At 38.5% G+C, this 13,564-nt stretch overlaps 1 protein-coding gene across 4 annotated transcripts in view; it reads left to right on the top strand.

Annotated features, from left to right (window-relative positions):
* Positions 1-5,671: 5,671 nt before the first annotated feature.
* SLT1 (HSP20-like chaperones superfamily protein) overlaps positions 5,672-13,564 on the top strand; it is a 28,723-nt gene continuing 20,830 nt past the window's right edge. The window contains exons 1-2 of one of the 4 annotated variants that reach the window (XM_088874280.1): positions 5,672-8,213; positions 9,502-9,733. In XM_088874280.1, coding sequence (XP_088730406.1) covers positions 6,586-8,157 — 1,572 coding nt within the window. In that variant the 5' untranslated portion in view covers positions 5,672-6,585 and the 3' untranslated portion in view covers positions 8,158-8,213; positions 9,502-9,733. Of the gene's footprint in view, positions 8,214-8,418; positions 8,806-9,399; positions 9,953-13,564 lie in introns of those variants that run through there. The other 3 variants (XM_020668457.2, XM_006846063.4, XM_088874281.1) reach the window with 3 other exon arrangements.

Below are 13,564 nucleotides of genomic sequence, written 5' to 3'. Positions count from 1 at the left end.
TATGATAAAAATATTCAACACCAAAAGACTTTCCCTTGCACTCCTGAGCAAAGTGGTATTATAGAGTGCAAAAATCATTATATTTTAAAAATAATAAGGGCACTTCTTCTGTCCACCTCCGTCCCTAAAGCTTTTTGAGCTGACGCTGTCATACTGCAATATATCTTATCGATATGATGCCATCTTCTACTTTATCTAGGCATTTACCTTTTGAGAAATTATTCACTAGCCCACCTAACTACTCCTTTCTTCATAGGTTTAGTTGTACTTTGTTGTGTGTTGCCACCAACTAAGCGATACAAATTGTCTCCTAAGATAGTAAAATATTGATTTCTTACTATCTTGATCATAAAATAAGATATAAATGTCATAAACCAATGTCCAAAGACTCAAGATATCCAAACATGTTGTATTTTCTGAACATAATTGCTTTTATAAAAATATAATTGAAAGTTCACCATCTACTCTCTCCTTTCTGATCTCCTTTTCTAATATTATTCCAAACCCTTTTGTCCCTGTATCGGACGATTAGGACGACGATCAATTAATTCATGACAAAAGTCCTAATCATACACCTTTATCTATTGATCATATGCAAATCCGTGTTGTCAACACAACAATCGTGTCTCTATTCCACCTACATGGTTTGACGATTATGAAATCTTCTTATGTCAGCACCGCGCATTTCTTACTTTAATTCATTTTGAACTTTATACTTACAAAGAAGTCGCAAGTCAACTTGTGTGGGAACATGTAATGACAAAGGAGTTGAATGCTCTAGATCATCAAATGCATGCTTGGGGTCTTATATCTCTTCCAAAATGAAGGAAGCTACAGGTCACCTGTGAGTATATAAAATCAAAAGAAAAGAAGATGGTAGCATTGAACGATATAAAGTTTTTCTTATGGCAAAAGAATATAACTAGCAATATAAAATTGAGTTTGCTGAAACATTCATACCAAAAGCACATATAACCAATGTTTGTATACTTATTTATGTTGCATCTATCTGATAATGGCCTTTGTACCAACTAGGTGTTAAAAATACATTTCTCAATAGAAACCTTGATGAGAAGTATAAATAAATTTATTCTCTGGAGTTACAAATCTGTAAAATAGGGGCAGACTTCGGTGAGGTCTGTGTGTACTAAAAAAAGCACCTCATCATAGTTTCAAATGTTTTATAGTACAATCATATTGGCATGATTTCAATAGAGCTATCATAATCCAACAATATTTGTGTCTGATACTTCGATTGGGCTTGCATTTTTCTTATTCTATATAGATGATATGATAATATTTGGTAACAATATGTGCACCATTCATAAGATTAAATAAAAACTCAATTAAATATTTGAAATGAAATACTTGGGGTCTTGCATTATTTTCTTGGATTAGAAGTTGTTTGTATATTACTTTTTAATGATCATGTCAGCCACACTATAATTCTAGCATCAGTAATTACCCGCTCTTTTAGCTTTTTGAGATCATCAAGTTTCTTTTCAATTCCATCTATATAGCCCACGAGTTTTTTCCATGTTATTCTCATAAAAGAAACCCCAAAAGTGGGATTTACCCCATCAAATTTAATAAGAAATAGCTAAAAGGAGTCTAATTTTTCCAGAATAACTAAAGGGACTAAAACAAGCTTTGATTGAACAATAAGCACTTAGGCGATTTTTTTTTTTTTTTTTAAGAAGAGAGAACGGAAGGAAGAAAATTGTGTTTTTTTTTAAAGCTAAACAAGTGGATGAAATGAGTGGCAAATCTTGTTGTAAACTAGCTTCTATAATAAATCAAATTCTGAGAATGGGTTCCATTCAATAATCCTTTTTTTTTTTTTTTTAATGTAATCAAAATATGGGTTCCTTTTCTATGGAAGTAGGACAAATGTGATTCGGTTGGTACTTGATTGGTAACCAGAGAGAGATAGATACAAATTTCTAAAACTAGAGAGAGATAGACACAAGTTTCGAAAATCAAAAGAATGCAAATGAGTGAGAAAATGGAGACGTAGTAAAAATGACTAGGATATGGAAATTAGAGAGAAATAAATACGGGACCTGGTTTTTGCACCCGATTTTTGCAAGCTAGATATGAAATATCCATGGGAGATTTTCTTGTTAGAAAAATGCCTTCACTAGAAAAATAGAGTAAGACCGAATAGATTATGTAACATTGCATACACAGCCCAAATTTTATAGGGTTACAAATACATGTATTGACTGTATAGGATCTTTTAGAGAAACATATATAGGATGGATCACCTTCCAAATATGTATATGTAGAAAAAGAAGGAAAATATTGTATAGAATAATATATATAGGTTACCACATATATATATAATATTACAATAGTAATAATTCTTTACTTTTATTTTACAAAAACATTACACTACAATGTTATAGAGTATGTAACCTCATTTTAATGCATGTACAAATTATAACAAAAATATTCACCAATTTACAATTTACTCACTCCTAATTCCTTCACCTATTCACAATTTACCGACACCTCATCCCCTTTGTAGATTTTAGTTCTCCCTATCCAATCTCTTGCTTTTTAGACTTCTTAAACAACAACAAGTTCTTGCACTGGTACACCACCTCTAGCCAATTCATCTTCAAGTGCATTCTTTTATCTATATACATGCTTAAAATTGAAATCCTTATTAGCACATCTGTCCATAATTTCTTCACATAACATCCTAAGAGTCCATGGTACCTCCATTCCTCTAAATCCATTTAATAACATTCACCAAGTCCCCTTGTACCATCAACTTAGCATCAAACTGTTATGTCAATGCAAGTCCCCTTGTACCATCAACTTAGCATCAAACTGTTATGTCAATGCAAGTCCTTGCAATAAGGACTACATCGAAGCTCCATTTGCAATCACTATACCCACATGTCCAAAATATTTCTTTAAAAGTCATACTATTATGATCCCTACCAATCCCAGCTCTTCCTGGTTTATAAAAAAGAGCTCCCATAAAAATTTAATTTGATACACATTTTTGGGAGAGGCTCCCATATATTAGACCTCTTAATCACCATATAAATGGTCTTAATCAATTCCCCCATTTATCCATATTATCCATTCTTGCCATCACCAAAAATCCTTTATAACATAGGCCTGTTAAGCAATAACACTTCTTATTTTATATAGTTCTCTATCACTCCTGTAGGGCTGACAATGGGCTGGTTGGCCTTGCCCCGCTGGGCCCTAATAAACAAAGGCTTGGCCCACAAAATGTGGCCAGAGGACCGGACCACCATGGCCCAAGGAAAGGGTCGGACCTGGCCAAGTCGATGGTAGGGCCGGTGTGGTTCGGCTTGGCGCATCCCTTTATTCTTATTGTTCTTTTTCTTTTTTTACTTTTATTATATTAGGCCCTAGCCCCTCTTTGGCCCTGTTAGGTCTAGGCCAGGGTAGGGCTAACCTTCAAGGGACTAAAGACAGCTAGGGCCAAGGCCGACTCAGTCCCGGACTGGCCCATTGCCATCCCTACACTCCCGATACTTCCCATTCAAGGCATCACCATTCCTCTCCTTCCACGCTTCTCACACAAACGCACCTTTTCATTATTTTCCATAAAATCCTAGCTTCACCTTTAACCCCTGCTAATTCCCAATTGGGTGAAAATTGCACTGGATAAATTCACACTTATTCCCAACTCCAACAACACCACTCCCATATCTTTCTTGTATACTTATACAACAAAAATAAATGATGACCATCTTCCCAAACCGGCATGCATAGTATGAATATATTAGTTTTAATTTTTTCCCTTTTTTTGAGCATATCAACCACTAGCAATTTACTTCAACATATATAAAGCACCTAACTTTCTTAGGTAAAGTCCTTAATCTAGCCCAATTAGATTCTCTCCATCTTCTCCTATAATTGAATACCATCATACACACAGAAGTTATAGAGAAACTTTCCATTAAACTTGTCTCCCAAATCACTTTGTCCTTGTTCCTTGAACAGTAGTAACACTTCTTTAGGAGTTCCATGCATAATGGAAATTGTTCAATCACTTCTTCACTTTGTTTGACAATAAATCCCTTTCCAAACTTGTGTAATACTCATCATATTTAGCCCCATAGCCACCAAATTATGATCTATATCTAATCCATATCTCTTAACCAACACCCTTTCCCATGACTAATCCTCTTCTTCAGTTTCGCAACTGCACCACCATTTTGTGAGGAGCATACCATCTTTCAGGGGTGTACACACTTTGTGTCATGCCACTAAACTGAATTTCTTGCTCTCATCAATCTCCTCACGCAGAAATTTTTGCATCAGCCTCTTGAGCATCTTTGCAATATCTTTGGGCGGGTATATAATATACGGGTAGGTTGGACAGAGTAGACTTGACGTGTGCCATCCTCCCCTTGTAGATAGGACTTTGGACTACCAAAGGTCCAATTTGTATTGTACTATTTGAACCACATGTTCCTATATCGACCTAGGGACGCTTGGTTCTTTTTAGAGGTAAACCCAAGTATTTTACTCAGAATTTTCGAACACTTCTGCAAACCTTTTCACATCCTCCTCTTTACATGTCCGGAGCACCCTTCTCTTATCTTCTCTATCTAAACTCGAGAATGTTTGGCTTATGAGAAATTTAAGAGATTTTTTTTTTTTGATGACTCAATGAGGAATATCCCCTTACCTTGGAACAGGAATTTAAGAGATTTTTATTTTTTTGTTGGCCAACTCATGATTTTTTTATGGGAAAGTAATGGGAAAATAGTATCCCAGAAAGCTGAAGTGATCGACTCTTTGTAAAAATCAATGAAATTAAAAAGAAAAATGGCTTAACACCTAACAAGGTATCATCATCATCACAACCTTTCTCAATTAAATGACATCGGCTTGTACGAATCCTTATCGATTGTTCTGTTTTATTAAAAGCCATACTAATTTTAGTGAGACTATAAATCCCCAAAGCTTTTTAAAATACGTTTTTTTTTTTGAGACCAGATACACCCTATATATCTGAAATCTCTTTTCTCAATTGAAGTTTCAATTGAAACCGACCTCCTCTGTCGTGGTTCTCTCTACAAGTGCGTTACTTTATTTCACAAATTTCATTGTCCTTGACCGTCAAATTAACTGTTTACGCCTTGGGCCACCACTACATACACACCAAAATTTTACACCTACTCAACGACATCACCAGCCACGCCTCTCTCTCTCTAAACTCGGAGCAAATCTCTTTGTTCCCACATTAAACAGTATAAAATATCGGGCGTCCCTTTTTGCTTGTTAATGTCGTTAGTCTTACTCTAATGGAGCAAAATAGTTTTTTTTGCTCCCGCGGGAGCTTCGATAAGTGCCCGTCGCTCCTATCATTTTCTTTCTCCTTGACGGCGCCCTTTGACAGTTTGACGCATCCCTGGCTCTCTCTCTCGCTCCTCTTAAACCGTAAGAGCACCCCTCTCTCTCTCTCTAAAATGTTTGCCCTCACGACGCTCTTCGACGTGTTTATCGGTCTTCTCTCTCTTAGAATTTCTCTCCATGACGGCTCTTTGGCGCTACCCGGCGTTTCCGTTACCGTCACCTAACGGAGCGCCGATGGTGGGAGCCTCAACCGGTGCAGGCCTCGACTGGGTGGGATAGAGAGATAGAGAGTGTTGCATCAACCGTTAACATGAACAGAAACCGTCTGTCTTTCTCTCTCTTCGTGTTTTTCTCTCTAGCCTGCTATTTGACGGGAGCAATGGGAAGGGCGGCTTCGGCTTATAGGCAATGCAATAGCTTCTTCTGTGAAAACCCCTTATTACGAGAGGTAAAGTGAAGATCTGCTCATTATTGTGCTTTTCCTTTTTGGGTTTGACTCTGGGTGTTGATTTATGGGTCCTTTTGCTTGATACATCAGGGTTTAGTTACTCTGGTTTGCCAAAGTCGACTTGCGATTGTTAATTGGATGAAATGATGCAATGAATCTTGTTGTTCTAGTTTTTGAGCTTGTAGGATCTCTTGGCCCGTTGGGTTTCTATTTTTTGTGATTAGGGCTTCTTGGATCTGGTTGTAGCTTAAAAACAGTTGTGGAGAGAGACAGGTTAGGCCTTTTTTCATTCTCAATTTCTTTCTTCTGTTTTTTGAGATGGATCCCTGGCGGGCTTATGGGTTGAAGTGATTTTAGGGACTTTGTTAATTGTTTCCTCTGTTCTTAGCCTTTTTTTCTGCTGTTATGAGCTCCATATCTGTGTTTTAGGGTTTCTAAAACCTGTTGTAATGGAGATAAGCACTTAAGGTTTTCGCATCAATTCTTCCATGTTTGGCTATCTCCCTCTTCCTTCATGATTGTTGTCAAGTGTAGGGATTCTCGTATTTTGGGATTTTCTTCGAGGGGCTCAGGGGATTTCAAGGTTTTCTATTCATCCCTCGGCTTTAGAGTTTCTAAAACCAATTCAGATGGCCGAGAAACCAATACAGCTTCAGATTGAGCCAATCTCCCCCTTTGTTTTCTGGTCTTTCATTGATTAAGCTTTTGAAGAGGTGGTTCTTCTGGGGTTTCTTTTTCATGGAGGGCTTTCGGGAAGAGATGATGTACCAGTGTTTTTTGAGATGTTTCTTTTGACTGTGGTGAAAATTCACATACCCACCAGCGAGGTGCAAGGAAGAAGACGAAGAGGAAGGATAAGAATGACCGAAGCTTTGATCACTGCGTTATCCATGGAGAATCACCACCCCTCCACCCTTCTATCCATGGATTCAAGTTCTCATGAAGACTGTGAAAGAGAACCCAATCGCCAAATTATTCTTTCACGACCACCTGATATCAATCTCCCTTTATCTTCAGAGCGAAGCCCACCTCCTCCATGGCCAAATGATGCTTGTGATATACTAGATGTTGGCTTGGGCCCCCAATTATATGAAACTGAAACCCTTTTGAACATACCTAAGGTTGGAAGGAAGTGTGCTAAGAGAGGAGATAGCATTTGGGGTGCATGGTTCTTCTTCAATTTCTATTTCAAGCCTGTTCTTGTTGAGAAATCGAAGGGAAAGCTCACTAGAGATGGCACTGTCCCCTCTGGTTTCGATAAATCGGACCTGAGGCTCGATGTATTCATGGTGCAGCATGATATGGAGAATATGTACATGTGGGTTTTCAAGGAGAGGCCTGAAAATGCATTAGGTAAAATGCAATTGAGGAGTTATATGAATGGGCACTCGCGTTTGGGGGAGCCCCAATTCCCATTTAGTGCTGAAAAGGGCTTTGTTCGATCACACAGGATGCAGAGGAAACAGTATAGGGGGCTCTCAAATCCCCAATGTGTGCATGGGATAGAGGTTGTAAGGTCCCCTAATTTAACCCATTTATCAGAGAGTGAGCTCAAGAGGTGGATGGATTTAACGGGTCGCGACCTCAATTTCACAATCCCACCTGAAGCTGGGGATTTTGGGTCTTGGAGGAACCTACCAAGCACCGAATTTGAGCTCGATAGGCTCCCACCTAAGGCCCCAAGCCAGCCATCTCGGCGATTGCTTAATGGCTCTGGCTTAAACCTTTCATCTCAGTCTTCTAACCATGTGATTGCTGATGGTATAGAACTCTCTCCCATCTGCAACAAGAGAAGGAAAGAGTTCTTCCCCCATGGAAACGATGATGAGTGTTGCTTGCCTTTGGGGTCTTTCTCCGATAGAATTCAGGATTTGGACATGCACCAGGTAGAACCAGCTTGGGTGAATGATTTCTCTGGCGTGATGAGGCAGGCCTGTGGGCCTGTTACCGCTGCCAAAACAATATATGAGGATGAGCAGGGTTACTTGATAGTAATAAGCATGCCTTTTACTGATCTAAAGCGGGTGAAGGTATCTTGGAGAAACACTCTTACTCATGGTGTAGTAAAGATTCAATGTGTGAGCACTGTTCAAATGCCTTATTTAAAGAGGCACGATAGGACTTTTAAGCTCACTGATCCATCTCCTGAGCACTGCCCTCCTGGTGAGTTTGTTCGGGAAATAGCATTGGCCACAAGGATACCTGACAATGCCAATCTCGAAGCATATTATGATAATTCGGGTGCTGGTCTGGAGATTATGGTTCCCAAACACCAGGCTTCATCAGAGAGGGAGCATGAAGTTCGAGTTTGTCTTCGTCCTCAGATGGGTGCGAGTGAGCTGCTTTTGACTTGAAGCAGCTCTTGCTGGGCTTTGGGGCTTAGGAGAAAAATGTATGGGTGGTTGCAATGGTCAGTTATCCATTATTTGCTGATTTTGTACTATAATGATATCTATGAAATGGGAAGAGCAGCCTTGCCATGCCAGTGTTTCACTTTGCAACTTCTTTTTGCTTGTTATGTTCTTCTTTGCGACAATTGTTATAAATTGCTGATAAGTGGTATTGTGTTTTTCTAAATTGGTGGTCTTTTCCTAAATTAGTGTTCTTTCACATAGGTGGACATCTGGAATTATATATATGTTAATGTTTTTTTGTGGGTCGTAATGATTGTATGAGGCGCCCACTCCAACTCAAACAGTAATAGGACCCAGGTCTTCCCCATTGGTTGCCCACCACCAACAAATATCGTTCACAGGGTCTCTTAAGGTCATTCCTCCATGCGTTTTGCTTGGTTGGGGGGGGCTGGTGTGTAGGCGGGTGAATGTGCGTGTGCACGTATCATTAAATGATTGCAAAGTGAAGTATATCTCATTGTCAACTTTCCTTTTATGCCTTTTTTTTTTTCTTTTATTTATTTTTTTATTGGTAACACATGAACATGACTGCACTCATGATGTTAATATTTGCTTGATTTAAATTTTTTCTTGATTTCATTTAAGAAATGCTTTAATTTACCATCTTTAACATTGTAGGTTTTTAGTCTAGAAAGTCTTTATTGCATTGAAGTTTCTCTTGCTGTGGGTTGTAAGGAAGGTCACTATGATTTGATTGTGACACCAGCTCACAAGCTTGGTGCGTGATAGAGATATTGACTTTTCAAGCTATAGCTGGATTACATTTTTCTTGGCTTTCTGAATTCCTTCACTAATGGTGGAACTTAGAAAATTTCTGTGCTTTCTATTCTTTATCTGGAGCATCTTGTTTTTATGAGTTATTTAAATTTTCAGTTCAAGACCTGTTATGTGCTGGAGGGTCTCTTGGTAATTTTTTGAAAGATGGAAACTGGGTTCACATTCAATAATCCTGATCACATTCATTAAGGTGGACATAGTAATTGCTGCTTTATGATTTGATTGTTTGCAATATGTCACGTGGGCACATTTATGTATCAATCATCTTATAAAATGGGTACTTTTTTGGGCAAACCCCTCAGTTTAGCATTAGCCCTTCGTACTTCTTTCTGCACATCCAGTTAACAGTAGTGTGCAAGGTCAAAATGAAGCTTGAAGAGGCTTCATACTTCTTTTTGTTAACAGCTCTATACGAGGACTAGGTGAAGTTTGAAGCATGTATACATATCAAGGAATCTCTCTCTCTTCCTGATTGAAAGGGTTAAAAAATCTTGGAATTTATTTTAGGGATTGCTGGTGGCTGGTATCACTAAATCGCAAGACGGAATTGAAGTGGCTGGTATATGAGATTGCATATGGTACATATGGTACATATGAGATTATGAGATTGCTGGTGGCTGGTATAACGAGCAAACGTGAGATTTTGTAGAGGCTGTTCGTGGCAAAATGGTGTGACAAAGTTTGTTACTTGTTGGCCCTGCTAGAACTTGGAAGCTGGTTGCCAGATTCTTCTCCAAGGGTTGGTCCTATTCCCTGTAATGGAAATTCCTTGTTGATTCTTAAGTAATTTCTACTCATATCATGCTACCTATTATTTCATCCAGATGCTCCATCTCCCTTTAACCTGGGCGTCTGAATGCAGACACAGTGTTACTTTACTTAATAATGTTGTTGGCTAAACCTTGTTGATTCTTAAAGTAATTTCTAGTCATATTATGCTACCCTATATTTCACTCCAGATGCTCCACCTCTCTTTAACCTGTGAATTAGGCTTCCACGTGCAGACATAGTTTTACCTTTACTTGATAATATTGTTGCTTCGTTGGTTAATATGGTCAAGAAGTTTAAAATGTGCATGAATGCATGGAATGTAGTTTAGATTCATCTGAATTTTCTTTAAGCCATGTTAGTGGATACCTAGAAATTTTGGACCATTTCCATATATATATTGCCCCTTTTGAATGAGATTATTTTGTTCTTACAACGTTAGCTTCTTTCATGGTATCAACACCAGTTATTCTCCCAGTCCCAAGAATTGCTATAGAAGTGATATTTTCATGCTGTATACGTTTACCCTCATGTTGATGATTTTGACAGAATGAGTTTCATGTGAAGCCTTTGCCATCTTGCTCATGGTTATTAAAGTTCTCAAGTTCTTAGATGTCACCTCTTGTGTTATCTCATTGTTATGCTGATGCATATTGAAAATTAAATCATGATGCACGTAATTGCTAGAGGCAGCCTCAACTGTGGCCTTCTAGGCTGCTGATTGGCTGGGGTTCAAACTTAATAAGGAACTAGTTGGTCTATCTTTTGGATTTTTTTTTTTTTTTAATGTATACCTCTGTGTACCATTATGGGGTGGTGTTCCTCTTCTTTATATTCTCAAGAATTGACTGATATTGCGTGAGTAAAGTTTTTTCTGTAGAGATTTGAGATGTATGTAAGTATGGATTTTAGCTAAACAGATAGTCTAAATGAGGTCTTCGAGGAGATTTAATCATAATGGGGCCTTGGCGAAATACTCGGGCTTTAAGGTCCTCCATGGTTGCACTATGGGAGATTCGTGGGATGTCTTTGCGTTAGAGTTGTTAGTGCAATTGGGTGCCACCTAGAGACAGAGTCGTGGATACCCTATCACTTAGGCTCAGGCAGCATGCCTGTTCCACCTAACTCTTGGTGTTTGCGCAGACTTCGTAGACGGCTGCATGGATACCTAGATGCCTTTCAAATGATATTTATTTGTTTTAATTACCTGTACACCATTTGCTATAGTACAAAACGATTATGTTATAAAACTTTGACAATCGAATAGAAATAATCAAAACTTAGAAGAACATAAAAATGCCAGAAAATGTTAAGAAAATAGTAAGGCTATGTTTAAGGCATATGATGATCTATACAACAAGTTGGGGACAAGAGAAGGTGAAAAAGATATCCTCAAACTAGCAAAAATGAGAGAGAGGATATATACGGATCTGGATCATGTTACATGCATTAGGAGTGAAGATCAGAAGGTCCATGTGAAGGATGTCGAGTTCAATGAAAGGTGGAGAATTTATTTCCAAAAATTGTTAAATGATGAATATTATGTGAACATAGCGTTTGGAGGAACCTTTGACATAAATGAGATTGAAGGTCATAGATATATTCGTAGGATTAGAATACCTGAAGTGAAAGAAGTTTTGAGAAAGATGAAGATAGAAAAGGCTTTAGGACCAGATGATATCCAATAGAGGTTTGGAAGTGCATGAGGGAGATTGGCATATTCTAATTGACCAAGCTGTTCAACAAGATTGAGAACAAATAGAATGGTAGATGAATGGTGGAAATGTGTTGTCGTACTTATTTACAAGAACAAATGAGACATACAAAATTGTACGAATTATTGAGGGATCAAATTTATGAGCCACACTATGAGGCTGTGGGAGAGAATGACAAAGCAGTGACTAAGACATGTAACGAGTGTATTAGAAAATTAGTTTGGTCTTATGCCAGGGAGGTCATTAATTGAGGTTATTTTTCTACTTAGACAAGTTTAGGGAGAAGAGAGAAGACCTCCACATGGTCTTTATAGATTTAGAGAAAGTATACGATGAGACCCAGAGAGTTAACTTTGTGGGTGTTGAGAAAGAAAGGAGTCTCTATTGGATATTCGACATGGTGAAAATATGTACGAGGGAGCACTAACTAGTGTGTGAATAACTAGTGGAGAGACAAGCTAGTTTTTAGTGACGGTAGGCCTACATCGAGAGTCAGTATTGAGCCCATACCTCCTTGTTTGGTTGTAGATGATTCAACTGAGCATCTACAGTACAAGGTACCTTAATGTATGTTGTTCGCAGATGACATAGGTTTGATTGATGAGATTGGAGACCTCGTCAATGCAAAGCTAGAACCTTCAAGGGTTGCTTTGGAATCTAAATGTTTTAAATTAGCCGGACAAAGAATATACAGAATGTAAGTTTACTAGGTTAGTGATAATAGGCGTAAAAAGGAGATAATAGTCAAGATTGATGGTGAATGAGGACCTAGAGGATATTATTTTTGATATATAGGGTCGATATTCTATAAGAATGTAGAGATTGAGGACGATGTTGCATATAGAATTAGAGTTGGGTGGGCGAAGTGGGGATGTGCTTCTTTAGTTTTATATGATCACCGCATACCAATACAACCGTAGGGAAAAGTTTTATAGGACGGCTTTAAAACCAAACATGCTTTACGGGACGGAATGTTGGATGGTCAAGAAACACCGTATCCATAAATGAGTGTAGCTGAGGTTAGAATGTTGAGATGGATGAATGGTGCGACAATAAATGATAGAATTTGGAATGAATATGTCCAAGAGAACTTAGAGGTGGCTCCAATAGGCGATAAAATGAGGAAAAGTAGACTTGGGTGGGCTGACTATGTGTAGTGTCGACCTAGAACAACACCAGTCAGGGGGGGTGATTTAGTTCAAGTGGACGGCTCTAAAAAGTGCAAGGGAAGGCCCAAAAAGATAGAGGTAGTGAGAAGAGGAATGGTAACTTATGGTCTGATTGGGAATGAGTGTCGCTGAGGTTAAGATGTTGAGATGGATGAATGGCGCGACAAGAAAGGATAGAATTTGGAATGAATACATCCGAGGGTGCTTATGGGTGGCTCCAATAGGCAATCAGATGAGGGAAAGTAGACTTAGGTGGGTTGGCTATGTATAGTATCAACCTAAATCAAACACCAGTCAAGTGGGGTGATTTGGTTCAAGTGGAAGGCTTTGAAAAATGCAAGGGAAGGCTCAAAGGGACATGGATAGAGGTAGTGAGAAGAGGAATGTTGATTGAGGGTATGGCCCTTGATAATACTGAACGGTGGAAGAGGGTTCGTGTAGTCGACCTCAAAGAGTTAGAATAAGGCTCAAATGATTATGATGATGATACCATTGGCTATCATACTTGAGTTTTTATGTATGCCTAGGTACTAGTGTCAAAATGGTACAATATTGATACTGATCCTAAATAATCCCTTGTATTAGTTCTATAAGTGTTAGACAATATAAGGCTCAAATGATGATGATGACGATACCACTTTTTATCATACCCGAGTTTTTGTCTATGCCAAGGTACTAGTGTCAAAATGGTACAATACTGATAATTATCCCAAATAATCCTTGTATTAATTCTATATATGTTAGACATATAAATATAAAAAATGTTCCATAATGCAATGGGATAGATCGAAAAGCTCTCCAAAGGGGGTTAAAAGTTAACGATGGATGAGAGAGAGAGAGAGAGAGAGAGTTGAGTCTGCTTGGAGTGGCGAGCCCCTACCCACCACCACTGTCCACCGCCTCACCTCAGGAAGTATC

The sequence above is a fragment of the Amborella trichopoda genome, chromosome 8 (assembly GCF_054954075.1).
Source record: "Amborella trichopoda isolate Santa Cruz 75 chromosome 8, AtrichopodaSantaCruz75HAP2 v2.0, whole genome shotgun sequence".
Taxonomy (NCBI): Eukaryota; Viridiplantae; Streptophyta; class Magnoliopsida; order Amborellales; family Amborellaceae; genus Amborella; species Amborella trichopoda.
The sequence above is the reverse complement of the archived record's forward strand: the minus strand, read 5'-3'. Positions and strand labels throughout refer to the sequence as shown.